Source organism: Spea bombifrons, chromosome 5 (genome assembly GCF_027358695.1).
Source record: "Spea bombifrons isolate aSpeBom1 chromosome 5, aSpeBom1.2.pri, whole genome shotgun sequence".
Classification (NCBI taxonomy): Eukaryota; Metazoa; Chordata; class Amphibia; order Anura; family Pelobatidae; genus Spea; species Spea bombifrons.
In genome coordinates this window covers 109,359,685-109,386,835 of record NC_071091.1, presented here as the reverse complement: position 1 = coordinate 109,386,835, position 27,151 = coordinate 109,359,685, and the positions used below count along the sequence as shown (strand labels likewise).

Here is a 27,151-nt window from a genome sequence, read left to right as displayed (position 1 = left end):
ATGTACATACCCACGGACTCCAGCTGGGGGGCCGATGCACACTGTCCATCTATATTATCCCCCACCACCCGCTGTCCACTCCATTTATCCACTACCTGCCGAATTCCGACAGATCTATGAACACAAACGGGTTGTAATATTCACATTTTATTAATAATCACAAGTGTTAAATGCACAAAACATCGTGAAAAATCCGGAGCGTCAGGATAAACGTACGCGGCGCTATAAAACTCCATTTTACAGAGTAGTAGATGTTTGTCCGCCGACCAGCCGATAATGCACTCCATGGGGGTGTTATACGGGTCACTGGATGGCCTGATACTCCTGGCACTGCGCTCACTACTTCCAGATTAAGCTTCCTAATTCACCCCACGCGCTTCACACACTGGTGCCGGTACCCGGGGCTGGTGGGGGGATACCCGGGGCTGGTGGGGCGTAAGCATCTGCCCCAGGCTGTCACCGGGATGCACATTAGAGACCAGCAGAACGGAAATCCCCCCCCCCATTACCCCGGGGCAATTAGAGCCTGGAGGGGCTGTTTAATGCACTGCATCCATCCCATGTAAGGGCAATTCTTGGGGGGGCAGTAAGTACTCAGGGGGTGTAATTGTAATTAACGGCCTCTCCTGTTCAGCCCGGGGGAACCTGACCACGCAGGACTTCAGGATGGCTCCGTCATTACATCTTCGTGTAAGGGGATCCTGAAAGCTCATGCTGCTCCCGAGCACTGTTAAGAATGCTGTTTGGTAGATGCTGCCCGGCTGCCTCAGACTGGTGGGAGTTGCCATCCCTTTCCTACCCCCAGCTCTGTCATGGCGCCTCCGAGCAATCAGTAGGATGACACCGGCAGCGAGGGCCCCCGGAGAGCGGCAGCGAGGGGCCGGTGAAATGCGCAGGACTTTAACCCCCCCATCAGTATGATTAACACTTTCACTGCCGCGCTGCGTTTGCCGGTAGGTGAGACCCATCCCGCCCGACTGATCTGCCCCGTTCTTTATTAAATCGGGTTCTAATCTAGACACTGAAAGGGTTAAACGTACTACTGGGATTTTCGAGCTGGGGGGTGTGGGGGGCTTGTCCGGTTAATGAGGGCAAATACTAGAATAACCGGTAATTAATCACTGGACAGGCACTGACTGGAAACACAAGGTTCCTTTTTTGGAAGACGAAATGAGGACAGACGAGGTGAAACAGCACGATTAACCCCCCGCGTGCCAGGAGGCTGGGGACGGATGGAGGTAAAGTCCTTCTCCTGTGGTATTGGGGTCCGTGCGCGTTCCACGAGGCTCCAGGACCCAGACAAGGAGTCCTGCCCCATGCCCAGGGTGCCCCCCACGCCGGGAGGGCAGAAGGACTCCCACCTCTACTGATCTCCCCTCCTGCCCTGCAGTAACCCGGCCCCCGCGGATCCTCTCTGCAGCACTTCCTCCGCCGCCCCCCGCACGTTGGCCCCCCGCAGCCGTCAGTGAAGCGGGTTCCTCTCTTTGTGCAGGGCGTCTTCCAGGAAGGTTGCCATCTTCTGACAGTCGTCCTGCCGGGAAGGGAAGGATATCATCAGACGCGAGCACAGAGCGAACAATCACGCGATAAACCAGCCGCCGGGGAACATAAAGGGTTAAAGGGCACCGCCCAGGGCATAGGGGCAAGGAAGAAACCGCTCACCTCGCTAATGAAGCCGTAGTGGACGAGCTCGGCGGCCAGCGTCTGCGGACTCTCATCTGCCAAGGAAAGCAAACGGTTAATGGCAGCCCAGGGCGGCTATCGTTAGTCAGCGACCAATGGTCAGACTTCACGGAGCCGCCGCACGGGGACCGGGGCAACGGAGCCGCCGCACGGGGACCGGGGCAACGGAGCCGCCGCACGGGGACCGGGGCAACGGAGCCGCCGCACGGGGACCGGGGCAACGGAGCCGCCGCACGGGGACCGGGGCAATGGAGCGCACTTACTGGGGAAGAGATCACAGCTCAGGTGTCGGTGCAGCTTATCCTCCAGCCTCAGGTACAGAGTGAGCTGAGAGAGAGAAATGAAGGGGTTACAGAGGGGGGTGTGTGATGTAATGGGGGGGGTATGTGGTATAATGGGGGGGGTATGTGATGTAATGGGGGGGCACGTAGCAGATTATATTATAGTACAAGGAGAGCCTATATGGGGTCATAGGAGGGGCTGTTGGGGTTATATACAGTAATAGGGGCGATATGAGGGGGGCATCCTGGGGTAGTTACGTGTAGCTTTAGGGATGGGTGCATTAGAAACAGTGATGGGGAGGGGCAGGTGGCCGGGGGCTACTCACATGCCACCGAGACTTCTCCTCCCTGCGTTCTAGGCTGCAGTGCATCTGGGTTACCTAGAACATAACAGAACGCATATTCAGCCCAAGAAAGACCGGGGCATTCAGTGAATTCTCAGCTGGAGACCGCCCCCGAGGATCGATGTCCCCGCCTGCAGCGCCATTAACCCCTGCAGACCCGCGTGCCGTACCTTTCTGGTCTCCACTTCTACCGGCTCCGGCGTGGGGGTCTTCACAGCCTGTAAATCCTCCTGCGACTGAGAGAGGGCCCGTGGGAGCACGTGGGGCCGAGACACCGCAAAGTTCATGAGAGGGTAAATCCCGTTCCTGCCAGACAGAGAACAGACGTATATAATGCCCCCCGAGAGACACGTATATAATGACCCCCCCCAAGAGAGACACGTATATAACGACCCCCCCGAGAGACACGTGTATATATAACGCCCCCCCCGAGAGACACGTGTATATATAACGCCCCCCCCCCGAGAGACACGTGTATATATAACGCCCCCCCCCCCCCGAGAGACACGTATACAACGGCCCTAAGATTATGGGAACGAGTTCCATCTCACACCAACCAGGACCCCCCCAGACAACAGAGCCGCAGCCGGTGTTTTACAGGGGGCAGGCCCCGGAGAAGCCAATCGCCATCCGGAGACTCCGGGCAGAACCTGGTATTTAAATATTGAGACGCCCAATCAAATGGCACCAATCTGCCCCTCCCCCTGACCGTGACGCAGAGACCCCCGGTATATGGTATGTACCCCCTTCAGCACAGTGTCCTAAAGTCCAGATTAACTCTTACCTGACATCTTCCAAAAACTTGTCCAGCTCTATGGAAGAGACCTGCGAGTATCTGACGGAGACAGAAGGAGAGCAAGGAGAGCATTAAACAGGGAAAACGCTTCAGCGCCAGGGCTGCAGCTTAACCAGATATAAAAAAAATATATAGGCATACGGATAGATACGTGGAACAGCCTCCCAGCAGAAGTGGTAGAGGGTAATACAGTGAGGGGATTAAACATGCATGGGATAGTCGTATGGATAGATACGTGGAACAGCCTCCCAGCAGAAGTGGTAGAGGGTAATACAGTGAGGGTGTTAAACATGCGCGGGATAGACATACGGCTCCTGAATCTAAGACGAGACCAGCGACTGATTAAGGTTTGAGTCGTTACAGCGGGAGAGATGGGCGACTAGACGGGCCGGTGGATTCTGGGTTTCTATGTCGGGCACCTGTAAAGTGTTCCCTACCATCTCTGCTGGAAGGCTAGTCCAGGTTACCGGAGCCCCAGATGTTTATGTGAATATGCAGCGCTGGTTAAATCCGGACGCAACGTCAGCTTTCTGTAATCCTCACCTCCACAGCACCGGCGGCCGGCCTCTCTGCGGAACGGAAGCCACGGCGGCGTGGGGGTCGATCCCCTTGGTCTTCTCCTCCAGCAGGGTGTCCTGCGCGATGTCTATGATTTCACACAAAGCAGGCGTCACGCGTGTGCGTGTGTGTGTTCTGTCAGTCGCACGGTGCGGTGTGTCAGGGGCCGGGGAAGCTGTATGGAGTCACTCACACGGTGTGTTGAGGAAGGTGTGTTTCGGGGGCCGGGGGGCCGGGAAGCTGTATGGAGTCACTCACACGGTGTGTTGAGGAAGGGGTGTGTCGGGGGCCGGGGAAGCTGTATGGAGTCACTCACACGGTGTGTTGAGGAAGGTGTGTGTCGGGGGCCGGGGAAGCTGTATGGAGTCACTCACACGGTGTGTTGAGGAAGGTGTGTGTCGGGGGCCGGGGGGCCGGGAAGCTGTATGGAGTCACTCACACGGTGTGTTGAGGAAGGTGTGTGTCGGGGGCCGGGGGGCCGGGGAAGCTGTATGGAGTCACTCACACGGTGTGTTGAGGAAGGTGTGTGTCGGGGGCCGGGGGGCCGGGGGCCGGGGAAGCTGTATGGAGTCACTCACACGGCTTGTTGAGGAAGGTGTGTGTCGGGGGCCGGGGAAGCTGTATGCAGTCACTCACACGGTGTGTTGAGGAAGGTGTGTGTCGGGGGCCGGGGGGCCGGGAAGCTGTATGCAGTCACTCACACGGTGTGTTGAGGAAGGTGTGTGTCGGGGGCCGGGAAGCTGTATGGAGTCACTCACACGGTGTGTTGAGGAAGGTGTGTGTCGGGGGCCGGGGGGCCGGGAAGCTGTATGCAGTCACTCACACGGTGTGTTGAGGAAGGTGTGTGTCGGGGGCCGGGAAGCTGTATGGAGTCACTCACACGGTGTGTTGAGGAAGGTGTGTGTCGGGGGCCGGGGGGCCGGGAAGCTGTATGGAGTCACTCACACGGTGTGTTGAGGAAGGTGTGTGTGCGGTGTGTCGGGGGCCGGGGGGCCGGGAAGCTGTATGGAGTCACTCACACGGTGTGTTGAGGAAGGTGTGTGTCGGGGGCCGGGGGGCCGGGAAGCTGTATGGAGTCACTCACACGGTGTGTTGAGGAAGGTGTGTGTCGGGGGCCAGGGGGCCGGGAAGCTGTATGGAGTCACTCACACGGTGTGTTGAGGAAGGTGTGTGTCGGGGGCCGGGGGGCCGGGAAGCTGTATGGAGTCACTCACACGGTGTGTTGAGGAAGGTGTGTGTCGGGGGCCGGGGGGCCGGGAAGCTGTATGGAGTCACTCACACGGTGTGTTGAGGAAGGTGTGTGTCGGGGGCCGGGGGGCCGGGAAGCTGTATGGAGTCACTCACACGGTGTGTTGAGGAAGGTGTGTGTCGGGGGCCGGGGGGCCGGGGAAGCTGTATGGAGTTACTCACACGGTGTGTTGAGGAAGGTGTGTGTGGGGGGCCGGGGAAGCTGTATGGAGTCACTCACACGGTGTGTTGAGGAAGGTGTGTGTCGGGGGCCGGGGGGCCGGGAAGCTGTATGGAGTCACTCACACGGTGTGTTGAGGAAGGTGTGTGTCGGGGGCCGGGGGGCCGGGAAGCTGTATGGAGTCACTCACACGGTGTGTTGAGGAAGGTGTGTGTCGGGGGCCGGGGGGCCGGGAAGCTGTATGGAGTCACTCACACGGTGTGTTGAGGAAGGTGTGTGTCGGGGGCCGGGGGGCTGGGAAGCTGTATGGAGTCACTCACACGGTGTGTTGAGGAAGGTGTGTGTCGGGGGCCGGGGGGCCGGGAAGCTGTATGGAGTCACTCACACGGTGTGTTGAGGAAGGTGTGTGTCGGGGGCCGGGGGGCTGGGAAGCTGTATGGAGTCACTCACACGGTGTGTTGAGGAAGGTGTGCGCTGCCAGGAGTTTCAGGCAATGGACCTCAAACAGAACCCGGTGGAAGAGCAGGTTGTGAGCCGTGGGTCGGATGGCGGGCGACTTGGAGAGACATTTCTGGACAAATTCCTGAAAGAGACAGACGGACACCCGAGACGCGGATCACTAACGCTGTAACCGGGGTTATACCGGTGTCACTAACGCTGTAACCGGGGTTATACCGGTGTCGCTAACGCTGTAACCGGGGTTATACCGGTGTCGCTAACGCTGTAAACGGGGTTATACCGGTGTCACCAACGCTGTAACCGGGGTTATACCGGTGTCACTAACGCTGTAACCGGGGTTATACCGGTGTCGCTAACGCTGTAACCGGGGTTATACCGGTGTCACTAACGCTGTAACCGGGGTTATACCGGTGTCGCTAACGCTGTAACCGGGGTTATACCGGTGTCACTAACGCTGTAACCGGGGTTATACCGGTGTCACTAACGCTGTAACCGGGGTTATACCGGTGTCACTAACGCTGTAACCGGGGTTATACCGGTGTCACCAACGCTGTAACCGGGGTTATACCGGTGTCACTAACGCTGTAACCGGGGTTATACCGGTGTCACTAACGCTGTAACCGGGGTTATACCGGTGTCGCTAACGCTGTAACCGGGGTTATACCGGTGTCACTAACGCTGTAACCGGGGTTATACCGGTGTCGCTAACGCTGTAACCGGGGTTATACCGGTGTCACTAACGCTGTAACCGGGGTTATACCGGTGTCGCTAACGCTGTAACCGGGGTTATACCGGTGTCACTAACGCTGTAACCGGGGTTATACCGGTGTCACCAACGCTGTAACCGGGGTTATACCGGTGTCACCAACGCTGTAACCGGGGTTATACCGGTGTCACCAACGCTGTAACCGGGGTTATACCGGTGTCACTAACGCTGTAACCGGGGTTATACCGGTGTCACTAACGCTGTAACCGGGGTTATACCGGTGTCACTAACGCTGTAACCGGGGTTATACCGGTGTCACTAACGCTGTAACCGGGGTTATACCGGTGTCGCTAACGCTGTAACCGGGGTTATACCGGTGTCACTAACGCTGTAACCGGGGTTATACCGGTGTCACTAACGCTGTAACCGGGGTTATACCGGTGTCACCAACGCTGTAACCGGGGTTATACCGGTGTCACTAACGCTGTAACCGGGGTTATACCGGTGTCACTAACGCTGTAACCGGGGTTATACCGGTGTCACTAACGCTGTAACCGGGGTTATACCGGTGTCACTAACGCTGTAACCGGGGTTATACCGGTGTCACTAACGCTGTAACCGGGGTTATACCGGTGTCACTAACGCTGTAACCGGGGTAATACCGGTGTCACTAACGCTGTAACCGGGGTTATACCGGCGTCACCAACGCTGTAACCGGGGTTATACCGGTGTCACTAACGCTGTAACCGGGGTTATACCGGTGTCACTAACGCTGTAACCGGGGTTATACCGGTGTCACCAACGCTGTAACCGGGGTTATACCGGTGTCACCAACGCTGTAACCGGGGTTATACCGGTGTCACCAACGCTGTAACCGGGGTTATACCGGTGTCACCAACGCTGTAACCGGGGTTATACCGGTTTATACTGGTTTCACTGGCTTGGCTGGTGCCCCCCAAGCTCTGTACCTTCATATTGGGGTCTTCCAGCGACTGCACGGCCCGGCCGATGTTCTCTTCAGACACTTTGTCCCCATTGGCCTGGATTTCCAGAACCGCCATCTGTGGGTTACAGAGAGATTTACAGCCAATGCCTAGCGGCCCCTGCAGTGCCCCCCCCCGACAGTAACCCCTGCAGGGGCCCTGCGCACAACCAGCCCCAGCGTTTTTACCCCTCTTGGGGGTCCTGCCCCTGGTGCCCCCCTCCTGCTTGTCTTCTTGATGCCCCAACCAGCCTGGGGCCCCAGGCAGCTGCCTACATAGCAGGGCCGGCCCTGGACCCGGGGAGAAGCCGGAGATGGTCACTCCACTCGGTTATAACGTATACATTAACCAGAGGGCCCCGGCCGCTGTATAAACGTATAAACCGCGGAACAGCCGCCATGATCCGCAATAAGATTTAACCCATAAATCCCCAGATCCGCTGACGGTACCTCGAGAGCGCACATGCCAAACGAGAAGATATCCACCGCCGTGCCGTCCTCCACATCTGCAGAGAGACAGACAGACTGAGACCCCCGGAGACAGACAGACTGAGACCCCTGGAGACAGACAGACTGAGACCCCCGGAGACAGACAGACTGAGACCCCCGGAGACAGACAGACAGACTGAGACCCCCGGAGACACAGACAGACTGAGACCCCCGGAGACACAGACAGACTGAGACCCCCGGAGACACAGACTGAGACCCCCGGAGACAGACAGACAGACCCCCGGAGACACAGACAGACTGAGACTCCCGGAGACACAGACAGACTGAGACCCCCGGAGACAGACAGACTGAGACCCCCGGAGACAGACAGACAGACTGAGACCCCCGGAGACAGACTGAGACCCCCGGAGACAGACAGACTGAGACCCCCGGAGACAGACAGACTGAGACCCCCGGAGACACAGACAGACTGAGATCCCCGGAGACACAGACAGACTGAGACCCCCGGGAGACAGACAGAGTGAGACCCCCGGGAGACACAGACAGACTGAGACCCTCGGAGACACAGACAGACTGAGACCCCCGGAGACACAGACAGACTGAGACCCCTGGAGACACAGACAGACTGAGACCCCCGGAGACACAGACAGACTGAGACCCCTGGAGACACAGACAGACTGAGACCCCTGGAGACACAGACAGACAGACAGACTGGAGGAACCACAGAGAGACAGACTGACTGACTGACTGACTGAGACCAGGACAGGCAGATAGAGATAACACAAACGAAAGAGACAGAGAGGACGGACAGACAGGACGGACAGACAGAGGGTGTTTCTATGGTAACAACACTGATATAGGGTAATCCTGTCAGTCCCTGCAGCGCGTGACCCGTCGGGTGGGAAGGATGGCTGCGCAGGCAGAATTAATGCGGGATCTAATAATATAACTAAAAACGCCACCTCCGCAGTCTCTCGCCAACAATCGCCGCCTTTGTAGGACAGTTTAAAAGCCTGAACACGGGGCAGGGGCAATAATCCCTGAACAGAGGCGGGGGGGGGCAAACTGAGGGGGCAACAAACACTCCAGCAGCGCACGGGGTATGATATACGATGGGGGGGGGCAGGGGGCATCAGGGGCGCGTGGTGTTTTCGGTGATATCAGGTCATACATGCCGGTTGTAAATACCCCCCCCTCCCCCCGGGGTAGCTCTGCGGGGCTCTTACAGCCGTACTCCGGAGGAAAGAAGTGCAGGGTGCGGTGCTCTTCCTGCAGGATCTTTAACGGCGTGCGGAGGTCGTCGGGGACGGGCAGCTCTGCCGGGGGAATATTATAAACATGAATACCGTATCGCGTAATAATAATAACAATAATAATAATAATAATAACAATAACAATAATAACAATAATAATAACAATAATAATAATAATAATAACAATAACAATAATAACAATAATAATAACAATAATAATAAATACGGGCTGGTGCCGGCCCGCGACCGGATCGCAAGCTCCTGGGGCCACGTGGGATTCTGGGAGCTGTGAACGGGCTCCTGGGGGGCTGCTCCTCACCTGTACCTTATCCGGTTTCTTCTGTCTTAACCGGGGTGGGGCTACCATAGGGGTCTGCTGGCCTGAGGGGCCCCTAGCAAGGTCATGTACACAGCCCTAGAAGCCCCGATAATGTGTAAAGAAACAGCAGGAAACGGGGCAAATAAACCCCATCATTCCTCTAATAGCCCCACCCCAGCCACACCTCTAACCACACCCTCTTTTGATTTTTAAACATCGGATATCAAGGGTTGTGCCGTGAAATAACCCGTAACCAAGGAAACTGCTTGTGGCAGAATTTGGTGGAATCATTTTTGCCCCATAATATAACGTTTTCAGCCGTTTGTATGATTCTCGCTCTGTTATCTGATCCCCCCGACTCCTCATCATACTGCCTGTGGGAAACAATAGAATGGCTCAGTCTTAAGCAACCAGCTGGACTCTCTGACTAATGAAAGTCTATGGAGGACGGACTTCATTAGCATCGCCATAAAGCATCAGCTCAGTGTGGGGTTTGAGCCGGGAAAATCACCCAAAATATCACATGACTGACAGCGACGGCGGCCCCCGGGTCTGCAGATAAAGGGGGGTTATTGGATCGCGAATCATCCCCCCCCATTCCTCCGTTTTAATTAACCCCTGACTGTTTCTAATTTCCTGCCTGAGCCACAAAACCCGGGACGGCCTCCTCCTGACTCCTCGTCTCTCGCTGCTTCTGTACCCAAACTGCACGGGTTGGGGGCACATCGCGGCACAGAAGAGGTTAATGCCCAAAATGTCTAAATCTCTCTAAAGTCTGAGGCGGAGAAGTAAGTCCACATTAACCCTTCGTGCTCAAAACCGACAGCACTTACCATGAGCGAACACTCGGTGCCAGACTGAGGACGACATCATCATCATCGTCGACATCATCATCATCATCATCATCATCGTCGTCGTAAAGGGGAAGGGAAAAGCAGAACAGAGAGGTAAGTTGCTGTGCAGGCGCACAGGGGGAGCTGGTAATTCCCCACTATTGCCCCCTCTGCCCCCCCTTTGCCCTGCTCTCTGTTTCCGGTCTTTCTTACCCCATTAAATCTGCCCCCCCCCATTACCTGATCCAATCTTTATGAGGCCGTTGTGCTGGATGAAGATGGTGTCGTTGGTCAGGTTCCCGTGTATGATGGGGGGGTCGCAGGAGTGCAGGTAGCTGGCGGGGGAGGGTAAAAGTTAGTGCCGGCCACCGGCCCCCACGGTCACATGTACAGACGTACAGACAGCAGTCACGTCGCCCCCACCTCCCGACACACGTACAGACAGCCGCCACGCCGGCCCCCGCGGCCACACGTACAGACAGAGGTCACGCCGGCCCCCGCGGCCACACGTACAGACAGCCGCCACGCCGGCCCCCGCGGCCACACGTACAGAGAGGTCACGCCGGCCCCCGCGGCCACACGTACAGACAGCCGTCACGCCGGCCCCCGCGGCCACACGTACAGACAGAGGTCACGCCGGCCCCCGCGGCCACACGTACAGACAGAGGTCACGGGGGTCTCTCTCTCACCTGAGTGCGGACAGGATCTGTGTGCACCATCGCTTCCACGCCTGCAGGGAACACGAGAGGGGGGGCGCATTAATGTCCGCACGGCCCCCCGAGTGTTATTCCACGTCCGGTAACGGCCCCGGCGTGCGCTGCCCCTCCCCCGATGTCACTAAAATCTTATTAAACCGGCTGAAAAACTCCAGAACCCCCAAAAAACAATCCCAGTGGGGTGAGATGCTTCGGGGGGGGGGGCGGGGGTCAGGAGACGCAGGATGGGGGGGCAGGAGACGCAGGATGGGGGGGGCAGGATTGGTGGCATGTGGACGGGACGGGTGATGCGGGGCCGGTGGTGGGATGGGGGGGTTGCGGCAGACGCGGGGGAGGGGTGACGGGGGGGGGACTCACCCGCGCATTCATGGCTTTGTGGTTTTTCTTCGTCTTCTTGAGGAACTGCCGGAGGCTGCCGGACGAGACGTACTCCGTTATGAAGACCACCTGCGGAGCGCGAGAGACAAACCGGTGACTCCCCCTCCCACACAGAGCCGCCCGCGAGACCCCCGAATCCTCCGCCCGGCCGCCGCCGCCGCCGCCTCACCCGCACGCTGGCCTCCTTCATGTCCACCCAGTACTTGTGGAACTTGACCACGTTGGGATGGTCGATGACCATGAGGTTCTGGAACATGTTCCGGATCTTCTCCTGAGACAGAAAGGGTGTTAGAGAGGGCAGGGAGCTGACCGGCAGGACACAGCGGTCTCCCCGTTACCCGGCGCCGGTATTACCCCGCTCCGGGGCAGATGCAGCTTTTCTCGTACCTCGTGAGCCTTGAAGACCCTCTTGTCAGAGAACTGCAGCTCGTTCCACACGACCTCCACCCCCTCCTCGGTGTCCATGGCCAGGTAGGTGCTCTCGATGCCCGGCATGTTCCCCTGATTCACCTGCAGAGACACCAGATGTGGGGGGGCATCAGGGGGCAAATACCACACGCAGAGGGTATGGGGGCATCAGGGGGCAAATGCCACACGCAGAGGGTATGGGGCAAATATCACACGCAGAGGGTATGGGGGGCAAATATCACACGCAGAGGGTATGGGGGGCAAATACCACACGCAGAGGGTATGGGGGGCAAATACCACACGCAGAGGGTATGGGGGGCAAATACCACACGCAGAGGGTATGGGGGGCAAATACCACACGCAGAGGGTATGGGGACAAACAGGGGGCAAATATCACACGCAGAGGGTATGGGGGGGCATCAGCGGGGCACAGAGGGCAACATAGAGAGACAGATAGGTCAGGGGCAACACAATGGGGCAGAATATAGGAGAAAAGATGGGGCTGGCAGTGATGGGGGTGATAATGACAGGGGGGGTGGGAGCGATGGTGGGGGGGTGATGGGCTTAATGGGGCAAAATCAGACCCCAGGCTATGAGCAGATTGGGTAAAGATCACCTTTTCACCCCAGACTATTAGACGTAGATTCATTAGTTGCCCCTGGGGTGATTATTGCCCCAGCAGCCGGGGCAGGTGGATTTGAAGCGTTAATCATTTATTATCAGTCCCTTCTCTGCTGGTCTGCCGCCCATTAGCGGACATTATCACCGTCATTAAACCGCTCAGGCAGATAATGAGCCGGCCTTCGCGTGCCGATCGCTATCTGCGGACAAAGCGGCCTGTGTGGCGGATCCGGGCTCGGCACCGATATACCCCGCCGCGGCCTCCCACCATACACCGGGGGCAACATAGACAGACACGGGGGCTAAAAATAGCATTTACCAAATGGGGCAGAATTAAAAGCCCACGGGGGCCGTATGTGCGCTAGTGCCGTGTGCACGCGTGTCATCGCATGTAAGAGCCGTGTGCACCTGCTAACTGCCTCAAGGGGGTACTTGTGAGCGTTGCCCCTCTGGCCGGTGGGGGAGAGGGGGGGGGCAAATGCCGCTTTATGGCTGGCAGGGCTTGAGCCACTGCCGTCCGGTGAGCCGAGGTCCGGCCACGTGAGGCTCTGCGGTCATATCTGGGGCAGTTAATCCAGGGTCCGGGGTAACAGAGTCTGACGTGGCCCCCCGAAGCCCTCCAATCCTGCGTGACAATGATTCATTAACCGGTTACAGTCAGGACAGAAAGGGACTGTCCCCGTAAACCCAGGAGTCCTGGTAGCTATAAACACAATAGCGGGGCGAGGACGCGGGGGTTAATGTGCCAGTCGGCACGTACTGTTTACAGGGCAGACAATGCCCCATTGTCCTCGGCGGTGGCAGGAGAGCTGCGAGTCCCCCCCCCCCGACGACCGTCCACCGCCGCCGACATCACCAACAGACCTCGACGAGCCGTTACCGGCCAGCACGGGCAGCGCCACCGGCAGCTCAGAGCTTTATTCACTAAACCGGGAGTCGGCTCACACACACCACACCGAGCCGACGCTTTACGGCGACGCTAATGAAGTCTGATACGAGACAGCCGCTTCACGGCGCACCAGACTACAGCCGAGACATTAACCCTTCGCATCTGGCGCGGCCGTCGGGACACAACGTAGCAGACGCGGCCCCTGCATACATGTAGTTAACCTCTTCACTGCTGGACTGCCATGCATGCGCGAGGTTAACCTCTTCAGCACGTAATCCAATGTTTCTGCGAGACGCTGATGGGTGGGTGCGGGGCTGGGGGGCCGCGCAGAAGTGTTAGAGAGTAACCCGCGGGGGCATTTATACACACGATACAGAACCCCCGGCACATCGGCCCCATCCGGCCCCCGCCTCTCCTGCTGTAAAGACTCAAACCTCAGTCGTTGGTCCCGTCTTAGATTCAGGAGCCGTATGTCTATCCCATGCATGTTTAATCCCCTCACTGTATCACCCTCTACCACTTCTGCTGGGAGGCTGATCCACTTATATATCCATATGTCTATCCCATGCATGTTTACTCCCCTCACTGTATCACCCTCTACCACTTCTGCTGGGAGGCTGTTCCGCTTATCTATCCATGCACTCGGTATAAGTATACATTACACGGGGCCGGCTCGCTGATTTGGGGCGGCTGGGCCCTGTATATCATGTGCTGCATTGTGGGTAAGGGGTTATCAGACTGAAGCAGGTTGCGTGACGCCCAGCGGGTGCCGTGAGATAAGGTGGCCGGGGGGGGGTGACCGGGTGTTATTCTCCCCTCCGAGGGTTAATCCCCGGAAGCGTCACGCGGGGGCCGCCTGACTCGCAGGATCAGCCAATATTTACCTCCTGGCAGCGGGGGATGGGATTTGGAAGATTTGTTTTTAGAGGGGGGGCGGAGGGTAAATGGGGTAACCGGGGAATTTCTCCAGCTCAGGTACAGGTCGAATTAACGCGGGCCCGGAATAAAAACCACCATGCACTCGGCAGCATAGCTTGCACTCTGTGGCTGAGGCCGTGCAGGGGGGCGAGCGAAACCTAATCCTGGCGCTGTTACCCGATGCAGAGGCATTTAACCCCTCAACCTTCAACGGGGGCCCCGGGGGACGAGGAACTGGAAACGGGGCCCCCGACGCAAATCAGTAAAAAAACTTTCAGATTCAGGAGCCGTACCTGGGGTACCGATAGATACCGGGGGGGGGGATACCGATAGATACCGGGGGGGGGATACAGAGAGATACCGGGGGGTACCGATAGATACCGGGGGGGGGGGATACCGATAGATACCGGGGGATACCGGGGGGGGATACAGAGTTATACCGGGGGGTACAGAGAGATACCGGGGGGTGCAGAGAGATACCGGGGGGGTACCGAGAGATACCGGGGGGTACAGAGAGATACCGGGGGGATACCGGGGGGGGATACAGAGAGATAGCGGGGGGGTACAGAGAGATACCGGGGGGATACAGAGAGATAGCGGGGGGTACAGAGAGATACCGGGGGGATACCGATAGATACCGGGGGGGGGATACAGAGAGATACCGGGGGGATACCGGGGGGGGAGATACAGAGAGATACCGGGGGGTGCAGAGAGATACCGGGGGGGATACCGATAGATACCGGGGGGATACCGGGGGGGATACAGAGAGATAGCGGGGGGTACAGAGAGATACCGGGGGGTACCGATAGATGCCGGGGGGATACCGGGGGGGTACAGAGAGATACCGGGGGGTACAGAGAGATACCGGGGGGTACAGAGAGATACCGAGGGGATACAGAGAGATACCGGGGGGATACCGGGGGGGGGATACAGAGAGATACCGGGGGGGGTACAGAGAGATACCGGGGGGATACAGAGAGATAGCGGGGGGTACAGAGAGATACCGGGGGGATACCGATAGATACCGGGGGGATACCGGGGGAGGGTACCGGGGGGTACAGAGAGATACCCGGGGGTAACGAGAGATACCGGAGGATACCAAAAGGATACCGGGGGGGTACCCAGAGATACCAAGAGATCCGGGGGTTACCAAGGATAACTGGGGGGGGTAGCGAGTGATAACTGGGGGGTACAGAGAGATACCGGTGATGCTGGTTACTTGAATTTTTAGGGGTAATCGAGTCATTTCATATTATTGAGGTCAACAACCGGCGGCCCCCAACCGTTTTAACTCTCTTGTTCTCTAAAAGGCAAAACCCCCTCCTGCCCCGGATATCTTGGAAGCAGTCCTGGGACTATGAGATGTATATTTAGAGAGGGGGTTAGTCACGGCGACCTCTGACCCCGCGCTGACCTTTACACAGAGCCGCAGAAAATCCACCAATCGGGTCTAACAACAAATTATGGCGCAAAACTTGGTGAAATCACCATAGCAACCAATGGAATCTGCCTGCCAACTGCTCCACTTTCACCCCCAGAAACCGCTGTCCCCAGGGCCGATCCGGAAAGAGCCGTAAACACCGCGGTAACACGGAACGGGGAGGAAAAAGCAACAAACAGCTCAGAACCGGGAATACAATTATTAATAAACAAAAAACAACGCAAAGAAACTGCCACAGACAGCTGTGCGGGTTCCGCATGGTGTGAAGTCCCAGCAGAGGTGGTAAAGTACAGGTGAGTGAGACAGACGGGGTCGTTACCTGCTCCTTGCGCTTGTGCCACCTCCCGCAGGGGCTCTCCTCCACCACCTCGCTCTCATCTTCACTCTCATCATCCTTATCCCTGTCCGGCTTCTGCTGGGGAGAGGAGACGCGAGTCAGAGCCATCGGAGACCTCTGGTGACACCGGCTGCGCAGGCTGCGGTCACACGGCTCCCGGGCTGCGGTCACACGGCTCCCGGGCTGCGCAGGCTGCGGTCACACGGCTCCCGGGCTGCGCAGGCTGCGGTCACACGGCTCCCGGGCTGCGCAGGCTGCGGTCACACGGCTCCCGGGCTGCGCAGGCTGCGGTCACACGGCTCCCGGGCTGCGCAGGCTGCGGTCACACGGCTCCCGGGCTGCGCAGGCTGCGGTCACACGGCTCCCGGGCTGCGCAGGCTGCGGTCACACGGCTCCCGGGCTGCGCAGGCTGCGGTCACACGGCTCCCAGCTGGAGCCAGAGGGTTAAAGGGCTGAGTGCTGACATATCCCTCGCCTCAGTATTACAACAGCCTCTGTATATCCCGGACCCGCCCCCTGTCCCTCCCTCTATCCCACCCACTAACACCACCTACAGCCAGAGCAGCGCAGGAATAGCGGAGCGCTGCAGGTACAGAGCGGTGCGGAGAGGAATAGCGGAGCGCTGCAGGTACAGAGCGGTGCGGAGAGGAATAGCGGAGCGCTGCAGGTACAGAGCGGTGCGGAGAGGAATAGCGGAGCGCTGCAGGTACAGAGCGGTGCGGAGAGGAATAGCGGAGCGCTGCCGGTACAGAGCGGTGCGGAGAGGAATAGCGGAGCGCTGCAGGTACAGAGCGGTGCGGAGAGGAATAGCGGAGCGCTGCAGGTACAGAGCGGTGCGGAGAGGAATAGCGGAGCGCTGCAGGTACAGAGCGGTGCGGAGAGGAATAGCGGAGCGCTGCAGGTACAGAGCGGTGCGGAGAGGAATAGCGGAGCGCTGCAGGTACAGAGCGGTGCGGAGAGGAATAGCGGAGCGCTGCAGGTACAGAGCGGTGCGGAGAGGAATAGCGGAGCGCTGCAGGTACAGAGCGGTGCGGAGAGGAATAGCGGAGCGCTGCCGGTACAGAGCGGTGCGGAGAGGAATAGCGGAGCGCTGCAGGTACAGAGCGGTGCGGAGAGGAATAGCGGAGCGCTGCAGGTACAGAGCGGTGCGGAGAGGAATAGCGGAGCGCTGCAGGTACAGAGCGGTGCGGAGAGGAATAGCGGAGCGGTGCAGGTACAGAGCGGTGCGGAGAGTAATAGCGGAGCGCTGCAGGTACAGAGCGGTGCGGAGAGGAATAGCAGAGCGGTGCCGGTACAGAGCGGTGCGGAGAGGAATAGCGGAGCGCTGCAGGTACAGAGCGGTGCGGAGAGGAATAGCGGAGCGCTGCAGGTACAGAGCGGTGCGGAGAGGAATAGCGGAGCGCTGCAGGTACAGAGCGGTGCGGAGAGGAATAGCGGAGCGCTGCAGGTACAGAGCGGTGCGGAGAGGAATAGCGGATTTGGCCCCAATGCTCCTGCAGTTATTAACCCCGGAGCCTGGAACCCTAAGGGCCCCTCATACCCCCCACCGGAGAGAATGTACAGAAAACAGACCTGATGGCAGCCGCGGAGTTAAACGCAGACTTTATACATTGCTGGCGGATTAACCCTTTCAGTGACCTGCAGACTGTATACATTGCTGGCGGGTTAACCCTTTCAGTGACCTGCAGACTGTATACATTGCTGGCGGGTTAACCCTTTCAGTGACCTGCAGACTGTATACATTGCTGGGGGGTTAACCCTTTCCCTGCTGGCGTACAGTGTGTAGCGTACTCCCTGTTGCTGTTGGCGTTTGCTGGCCTGACACATTTAACCCCTCACTCCCCCTCCCATCACTAATGTTATAGTTAACTACATAGTTTAACCCTCTGAGTAAGGGGTGAACACCTTAATTAACCCTTTTTAGGAGGAGGGGAGCCTGACATTCATCCAGATACTCTCCGACCACTTAGAGTGTACTTAAAGGGTTAACAAAGACACAGCACCAGGTTTTGGGGAATCTACTGGATCCCTCAGGGTTCTGTCCGTTGACCCTTTGAGTGCCGGTGTGGGTGACAGTCTACATGACAGAATGCGAGAGCCCCCTGGTTTTTGCTGGCAGTCGGAGGGTTAAGTAACATGTGTTCCCACAGATCCCCGGCTGCTGCCTGAATCTTTAACCCTATCCTGACTGAGCGGCATCACCCCACACCACAGAAAGGGTTAACTCCTTCACCCGCCTCTCTATTGACTCAGGGTAAACATAAACATCTCACCTTCACAGTTACCCCGGGGCAAAAGTTCCGCCCTTCCGGATAACCCCAAACGCCCCCGACTCGGTGCAAACCTCCTGAGCAGGGGCATTAATCCCCGAGGGGCTACTCCATGGGGCCGCATTAATGAAACAGACTGCAAGCTCTTCAGTACAGAATATATCAGTCAGATTGTCAGCTCCTTGGCCCGGCGCCCAAAATGACTTCCTGTCACCCAGATTACCTTCCCAGCGCGTCCTGTGTATGGATCGCAAGCTCTTCAGACTAGAAGTCACCCCCCCCCAACCCCTTAATACCTGGTAGCGTCACCGGCAGATGTTACAGGTGGCGCTGAAGGGGTTAATGCCAGACGTGAGTTTGTTTATCTGCAATTAACCCCTTACTGCCCGGTATTGGCCCCGATCGCCTCTCCTGTCGCGCAGCGAACTCACCTCGGGCTGCGGGGAAGCGGAGTGCATCCGGGCGGCGTCCGAACCGAGTCACAGGACCCCCGGGTGAGCCGGAGCCACACACATCAACGGCTCGGCGATCCCCGATGGAGCCCCAGGCACGGGCTGATGATCCCCCGATGGAGCCCCGGCACGGGCTGATGATCCCCCCGATGGAGCCCCGCGCACGGGCTGATGATCCCCCCGATGGAGCCCCGCGCACGGGCTGATGATCCCCCCGATGGAGCCCCGGGCACGAGTCTCGCCCCCGGTGACCGGATCCGTGCGGACGGCTGGGAGTGTTATGAGTGAGTTTGTGGGAAGGCTCGGGCTGCCCTCTAGTGGAAAAAAATAAATAGGCCACAGAGAGCTGAACGCCTCCCACGCAGCTTCCCACGGGCGGAAACCCTACAACACCAGCAGAGATTGGAGGAGACCGCGTGTCCCCGACCACTCACAGCATCCTCAGCCACACACAGCATCCTCAGCCACACACAACATCCTCATCCCCAACCACACACAACATCCTCAGCCACACACAGCATCCCCGACCACACACACAGCATCCTCAGCCACACACAACATCCCCGGCCACACACAGCATCCTCAGCCACACACAACATCCCCGGCAACACATAGCATCCTCATCCTCAGCCACACACACAACATCCTCAGCCCCAACCACACACAGCATCCTCAGCCCCAACCACACACAGCATCCTCAGCCCCAACCACACACAGCATCCTCAGCCCCAACCACACACAGCATCCTCAGCCACACACACAGCATCCTCAGCCACACACAACATCCCCGACCACACACAGCATCCTCAGCCACACACACAGCATCCTCAGCCACACACAACATCCCCGCGTGTCCTCGACCACACACAGCATCCTCAGCCACACACAGCATCCTCAGCCACACACAGCATCCTCAGCCACACACAACATCCCCGACCACACACAGCATCCTCAGCCACACACAGCATCCCCGACCACACACAGCATCCTCAGCCACACACACAGCATCCTCAGCCACACACAACATCCCCGACCACACACAGCATCCTCAGCCACACACAGCATCCTCAGCCACACACACAGCATCCTCAGCCACACACAACATCCCCGACCACACACAGCATCCTCAGCCACACACAGCATCCCCGACCACACACAGCATCCTCAGCCACACACACAGCATCCCCGGCCACACACAACATCCTCATCCCCAACCACACACAACATCCTCAGCCACACACAGCATCCCCGACCACACACACAGCATCCTCAGCCACACACAACATCCCCGGCCACACACAGCATCCTCAGCCACACACAACATCCCCGGCAACACATAGCATCCTCATCCTCAGCCACACACACAACATCCTCAGCCCCAACCACACACAGCATCCTCAGCCCCAACCACACACAGCATCCTCAGCCCCAACCACACACAGCATCCTCAGCCCCAACCACACACAGCATCCTCAGCCACACACACAGCATCCTCAGCCACACACAACATCCCCGACCACACACAGCATCCTCAGCCACACACACAGCATCCTCAGCCACACACAACATCCCCGCGTGTCCTCGACCACACACAGCATCCTCAGCCACACACAGCATCCTCAGCCACACACAGCATCCTCAGCCACACACAACATCCCCGACCACACACAGCATCCTCAGCCACACACAGCATCCCCGACCACACACAGCATCCTCAGCCACACACACAGCATCCTCAGCCACACACAACATCCCCGACCACACACAGCATCCTCAGCCACACACAGCATCCTCAGCCACACACACAGCATCCTCAGCCACACACAACATCCCCGACCACACACAGCATCCTCAGCCACACACAGCATCCCCGACCACACACAGCATCCTCAGCCACACACACAGCATCCCCGGCCACACACACAGCATCCTCAGCCACACACAACATCCCCGACCACACACAGCATCCTCAGCCACACACAACATCCCCGACCACACACAGCATCCTCATCCCCGACCACACACGGCATCCTCAGCCACACACAGCATCCTCAGCCACACACACAGCATCCCCGGCCACACACACAGCATCCTCAGCCACACACAACATCCCCGACCACACACAGCATCCTCAGCCACACACACAGCATCCTCATCCCCGACCACACACGGCATCCTCAGCCACACACAACATCCCCGACCACACACAGCATCCTCAGCCACACACACAGCATCCCCGGCCACACACAGCATCCTCAGCCACACACAGCATCCTCAGCCACACACAACATCCCCGACCACACACAGCATCCTCAGCCCCAACCACACACAGCATCCTCAGCCACACACACAGCATCCTCAGCCACACACAGCATCCTCAGCCACACACACAGCATCCTCAGCCACACACACAGCATCCTCAGCCACACACAGCATCCTCAGCCACACACAGCATCCTCAGCCACACACAACATCCCCGGCCACACACAGCATCCTCAGCCACACACAGCATCCCCGGCCACACACAGCATCCTCAGCCACACACAGCATCCTCAGCCACACACAACATCCCCGACCACACACAGCATCCTCAGCCCCAACCACACACAGCATCCTCAGCCACACACACAGCATCCTCAGCCACACACAGCATCCTCAGCCACACACAACATCCCCGGCCACACACAGCATCCTCAGCCACACACAACATCCCCGGCCACACACAGCATCCAACATCCTCAGCCACACACAGCATCCTCAGCCACGCACTAGATCCCCATGAGAAAACCAGATCTCCAGCTGCACACAGGATCACTGGCTGAATCGCTATGTTTCATGTATATAGCGCCAGCAGATGCCGTAGCGCTGTACAGTAGAGTAGAGTGAAAATGACCAAGCCAAGCGGGGCAGGGGATCCCAGAGAATCGGAGCGGCGCGGGTAACGGGAGGAACTCTCTCAGGGATGTAGATTAGACAGTCGCTCATCACCCTCAGGCAGCAGTTTGTGTAGTGTATGGGTGTGTAAATGGACAGGTGTGTGTAAGGCCAGTGTGTATGTGTGTGTAAGGCCAGTGTGTATGTGTGTGTGTGTGTGGACAGGTGTGTGTAAGGCCAGTGTGTATGTGTGTGTAAGGCCAGTGTGTATGTGTGTGTGGACAGGTGTGTGTAAGGCCAGTGTGTATGTGTGTGTGTGTGTGGACAGGTGTGTGTAAGGCCAGTGTGTGTGTGTGGACAGGTGTGTGTAAGGCCAGTGTGTATGTGTGTGTGTGGGCAGGTGTGTGTAAGGCCAGTGTGTATGTGTGTGTGTGTGTGGACAGGTGTGTGCCCCTTGCTCCCATTCCAACATACACTCACACATATGTAAAAACACTTTTACACACAAATTACACACACTTACTCATACTCACTAACAAACACGTTCATTTTCATTTTAACACGCACTCTATTTCACCCCACACATCTATGCTTACACACACGCACACTCAATTACACATCCAAGGTCACACACACGCACACTCAATTACACATCCATGATCACACACACGCACACTCAATTACACATCCGTGATCACACACACACTTATACATAGACATCCATGCTATATACAAACAAACATAAGTACATAACCACCCCACCTCTCCCCACCCCGCTCACCTCTCCCCACCCCGCTCACCTCTCCCCTCCCCGCTCACCTCTCCCCTCCCCGCTCACCTCTCCAGCAGCTTCCTGTCCGTCTGCTCACACACCCACTGCAGGGTCATGTGATGTAACATGACCATTCATGTCTCCCCGTGCCAGTTCAAAATAGTTTAGAAAGGGCCCTTCCAACCTGGACTGGAGTCACCTCAGGCCCCCTGGGCCACGGGCCATGGGCCCCGCTGGAAAGGCTACAACCCCTGTATTTACGCCACTGACTATATACTAAGCCAGACAGAGATGGTGGTGCAGTAAAACGGCTATCATTATATAGCAAGCCAGACACAGATAGTGAAACACCATAACTCCCATCCCTATACACTCAGCCAGGCATTGGCGGTGGTGCCGCATAATTCATATCTCTCATCCCTATACACTGAGCCAGACATTGGCGGTGGTGCCGCATAATTCATATCTCTCATCCCTATACACTGAGCCAGGCATTGGCGGTGGTGCCGCATAATTCATATCTCTCATCCCTATACACTGAGCCAGGCACTGGCGGTGGTGCCGCATAATTCGTATCTCCCATCAGCACCATTTTTGTTTGTATGTCATTGCTTTTCACTCTCACTCACACTTTAACTAACTCTTATTCAGGCTCTCTCACATTCTCACACTCACTCATTCTTGTTTTCTCATGATCATGCTCTTTCTCACAGTCTCACTTATGCTCTCTCACACCCTCACTCAGGCTGTCTCACACTCATGCTATCTTGTACTCTCACTCACATTCACACTCTTACTCACTTATTCATGCTCTCTCAATTACACACTCTAACTCATGCTGTCTCACACTCTCACTCTGTACTCTTTAATACTCATGCTCACTCTGTCAGACTCTCACTCAAGCTCTCTCACACTCTCACTCCCGCCCTCTTACACTCTCCCTCACATGCTCTCACTCTCTCTCAATGTCTCCCCCCCCCCCGCCGTCTGCTTCTATGTCTCAATATGCTTTCCTGCAGCTCCTCTTCTTCGCTTGCCTCCTATCTCCCTCTTCTCTCTGGTGGCACCGCGGGGATGCTCCTCTGACACGCTTACCGAGTCGCCGCGGTTTGGTAACGAGAGGGAGAGACATGCGCCGGGAGAAGAGATTGCCGGGACAGTGCCTGAAAAACGGCGAATTGTAATAAACTCACTTACTGGATCATTCAACAGAGGACAGAGAGAGAAATAAATGAAGGGTTAAGCGTGTAAGCGTGTGTATGCATGAGTATGTGTGTGCATGTGAGTGTGAGTATATGCTTGTGTGTGAGTATGAATGAGCTGATGCGCATGTCTCTGCAAATACCCCGCATCGGATGGAAACGGAATGGGAAGGGGGCGTTTTATTTGGTTATTACGCGAGTCCCGGTGACACCGCACCCCGTCTGAGCATCAGATAATGGGGTGCACCTGACACTAATGGGGTGATTTATCAAGGTACAGAAAGCATACTGGGGCACCTCCCTGGGAGTGGCTTTGCAAGGGGGCGGGGCTAGCCAAAAAGCATACTTTCTTACCATTCAGTGGGCGGGACTAGCTGCCAATAAGGGCAAAGCTAGCCCCAAATGATTTTGGGCAGGGAGTGGCCCCAAATGATGTTGGGCAGGGAGTGGGAGTGGCCCCAAATAATGTTGGGCAGGGAGTGGGAGTGGTCAAATGCCACGCCTCTTCACCAAAGGAAGAGCAGAGTGAGTGCAACGCTTCACCCCGAGACTCTGAGTCGGACCCCAGGTATGAATATTTGTTGAGTTTTGCGGGGATCGGGCCCGGTTTACACGCGGAAAGGCGGAGATTATATCAAATATAATAAAAATAAACGCATTTGGGGCCCGCGGTATCGGGGGATGGTTGGAGTTTCCTCTGGGAAATCCCGGGTTTCTGTAATTTAATGGATTATTATTTTTTTCAATTCGCAGGAACAGGAGCGGCCCGAGTTTGGGCTTTCTACGCAGGGAGCCGGTTTCAGCTGGAACGCTCAGCTTTATGTCAAAAAAGGTAATTCTGGGAAAAAGTCAACTCATTCCTATCCAAGCCGTCCTCCACTGTCGTTTCACTTCCCCCTCATCCAACGATTAGATTGTAAGCTCCTGGGACTTTAAATTATTATTCCACTGTAACAGCGCTATGGAATCTGTTGGCGCTATATAAGTAAATGTCATGTAGCGGTGATGAGAACACTTTTAAAGCATTTTATGTGTAAACCCTATTTTTCCTGCGCACCGTGACTATTAGTACCCAATCGTGTTTAGTGAATAAGACCCAGAAATGAGTATCCTCTCTCCAAGGCAGGAAAAGGCTTTTTATAGCGAGATCGGAGACTCTGGTTTGGGAGCGGAACACGGGGTTAATGGAGATATTCAAAATGATAGGAGATGGGGAGAGGGTGATATAGCAGAGAGGGGGAGAAATCATGAGACGGAGGAGAGATGGGGACAAAGAAGAGAGATACAGAGAAAAGGGAGAGATGAGATAAAGAGGTAGGAGAGAGATAATAAGAGATGGGGAGAAAAAATGGAGAGATAAAGAGGAGGAGAGATAAAGAGGAGGAGAGATGAAGAGAAAGAGGAGAAATGACATAAAAACACTGTTTCATTGGATTTATTTGCATGACTTTGAGGCTATGGGGGGGGCAGCATTTCATCCTTTGACCCAGGAAGCACAATGTCTTGGGCCGGCCCTGGGCCCAAAGCAGCTGCTCCTTAAGCCCACCTGAGAGGTTCGCGACGCGCATGTTCAGATGTAGGTAACTAACATGGTGTCCGGATCCACAGCGATTTGAACCAGCAAGCTCGTGGACTCCGGGTGAATCACCGATCCACTACTCCCTCAGGTGGAGCGCGGGCTGCCGTTTCCTTCTGTGTCTCCTCGGCCGAGTTATTCCTGCGCGCCCCTCACACGCCTGCTCCTCGAGCTGGATTATTTCCACCTATAGATGGCGCCCAAGAGAAGGCCTAAGGCTGAAGTGGAGCGCAGCCCAGAACTGGATCCATCATCCTGCCTGCGGCCAACCCGAATCTGCCCCTGCATCGAGACTCCTGCCTGACCCGGCACCCACGCTGTCACGCTAGACTCAGAAGGAGGGACAGTGCGGCAGGTACATGCGGCAGGTACATGCGACAGGTACATGCGACAGGTACATGCGACAGGTACATGCGGCAGGTACATGCGGCAGGTACATACGACACCTGCAGCGAGATCCCCGCAGCCGCGTTTACAGCGCCCGCCGCATCATTTTTTTATATTATATAAAAGAATAGTTGATTTGAGAGGCGTCTGATTGAGCCAGTGCCGACCCGTCACCCACCACCAGCAAGAAAGCCTGCGCCATCCAACCCTGCTACCACGGAGCAGGGGGCCCAAGTAATTGATTGCCCAGGGGCCCCTCAATATTAAAGATGGCCCTGATGACTCTTAGTGTCCTCAGATGTCCCCTGGGTGTAATGTGCTGTCTAACCAGTAGGTGGCGCTGCCTGTCTATTGTTTCTATCAGACCCTGGAATTACCCCAAACAGCCCCCTGCCCGGGGATCCGCTGGGGCAGATCCACAAAAAAGAACCCAAGAACCTTTTTTGAAATCTCTATATTTTTTTAGGGGGATAAGCAAGAAAAGTGGGAATTGGGTCCCGGCTGCCCCGCACGCTCTCTTTACACAGATTACAGGGCAGGAATATATCCGGCAGCGGAATTATTTGTAGCTCACAAAACATTTTTTTTTACGTTTCTGATGTCCTGTAAAGGGTTGGTTTTTGTTATGGCAGAAAATCCACATTTATTTCTCTTTTCTGAGTTAACACGGTGCTGAGAACGCGTGGCTTCCTGTAGGAACGGGGCAAAGGTGCAAAGATAAAACCAAATATACAACGTATGAGGCGGCCAGGTGCGAAGCCGGAGCCTCCGACCTATCAGAGGGCAAATCCCACCAGAGATTTTAGTGTTAAACCAACGCGAGGGTAAATAATCTGCCCCAGGGTCCCCCAATCTGCCTCTGTCACCCCAATATAGCCCTGAAATCGCATTATTTCCACATTTTCCTGCCGTGGCTTTGCATGCGCACGGCCTGCGAGTCCCGGCCCCGCGCCTTAACCAGGAAGCCGAGACGGGTGGCAGCCTGTGGCAGAGCCACTATTATCTCATCAGATTTTCTGTTATGAATTTTCTCCCTTCCCCCACCCCTAAGAAGGCTGCCTGAACCAATTAGCAGCAATCAGCAAATTAATAATATCTTAATGGGGAGGAATAATCCTGCAGCTCCTGAGAACAGGAAGTTGACATGGCTGCTCCCATTATATACACATTGGGGGGGGGGTTGTCTAATACACAAAGTAAATGGCTTATTTTAACCAATTAAATGGTTTGTTTAATGAACCTGTAACATATATAGAAAAAAGTAACGCAGATCCTCTACACGTCTTAAATACCCCCCCCCCTTGTTCATACATGTTAAATATTGTACATATGTACACAGCACTCTCTCAGGACTCCCTCCTTTAGTAAATAGACTCCGGTACTTTGTATTAATGAAGAATATAAACGTTTATTACAAAATGAGAAAGACGTTTGTCGGGTTAACACAACGGTTATCACAGCTTAAGCGCTTTTAGTGTAAAAGGCTGTTAATCACCCCGTTTCCATGGCTTTGCGTTATTTATTTATATATTTATTTTCTTTCCGACCGCCTGGCCCCCCTGATTATTTAAATCTCGGGGCAGGGAAGTTATCCGTGGGGCGGCAATCCGAGGAAGTGAAATAAAACGTTATAATCACAAAGCTATTGTTTATTGGATAAGAATGCGCCAAGCTAAAGCCCCTCCCCCCGCAAGAAATGCATAACATGTGGGCAATCCCACCCCCTCCCCCCACAGCAGAACATGCGCTGCAGCAATAATGCATCATAAGCCTAAGGGATTCTTGGTTGTATTCACCACAAAGCGGTATATATTGGCGTAAAATAATGGTAACTATGG

The 27,151-nt window shown here is 56.2% G+C and overlaps 1 protein-coding gene across 3 annotated transcripts; it reads right to left on the bottom strand.

Moving 5' to 3' along the window:
- Nucleotides 1-1,066: 1,066 nt before the first annotated feature.
- NRBP2 (nuclear receptor binding protein 2) lies at nt 1,067-18,635 on the bottom strand. 3 transcript variants are annotated; one of them, XM_053467541.1, is made up of 19 exons: nt 18,482-18,635; nt 15,763-15,855; nt 11,554-11,676; nt 11,336-11,437; nt 11,146-11,235; nt 10,762-10,802; nt 10,313-10,407; nt 10,073-10,096; nt 8,894-8,983; nt 7,668-7,723; nt 7,204-7,296; nt 5,521-5,653; nt 3,648-3,750; nt 3,093-3,143; nt 2,479-2,614; nt 2,291-2,344; nt 1,947-2,010; nt 1,663-1,718; nt 1,067-1,531 (listed from the first exon to the last, which is right to left on the bottom strand). In XM_053467541.1, exons 1-19 carry the CDS (start codon nt 18,506-18,508, stop codon nt 1,463-1,465), a joined length of 1,500 nt encoding a protein of 499 aa, XP_053323516.1. In that variant the 5' UTR covers nt 18,509-18,635; the 3' UTR covers nt 1,067-1,462. The 3 variants fall into 3 exon arrangements, with proteins under 3 accessions (XP_053323516.1, XP_053323515.1, XP_053323517.1); XM_053467540.1 differs by having other exon boundaries at nt 15,763-15,858; nt 18,482-18,629; XM_053467542.1 differs by lacking the exon at nt 18,482-18,635 and adding an exon at nt 15,952-16,002.
- Nucleotides 18,636-27,151: the final 8,516 nt, after the last annotated feature.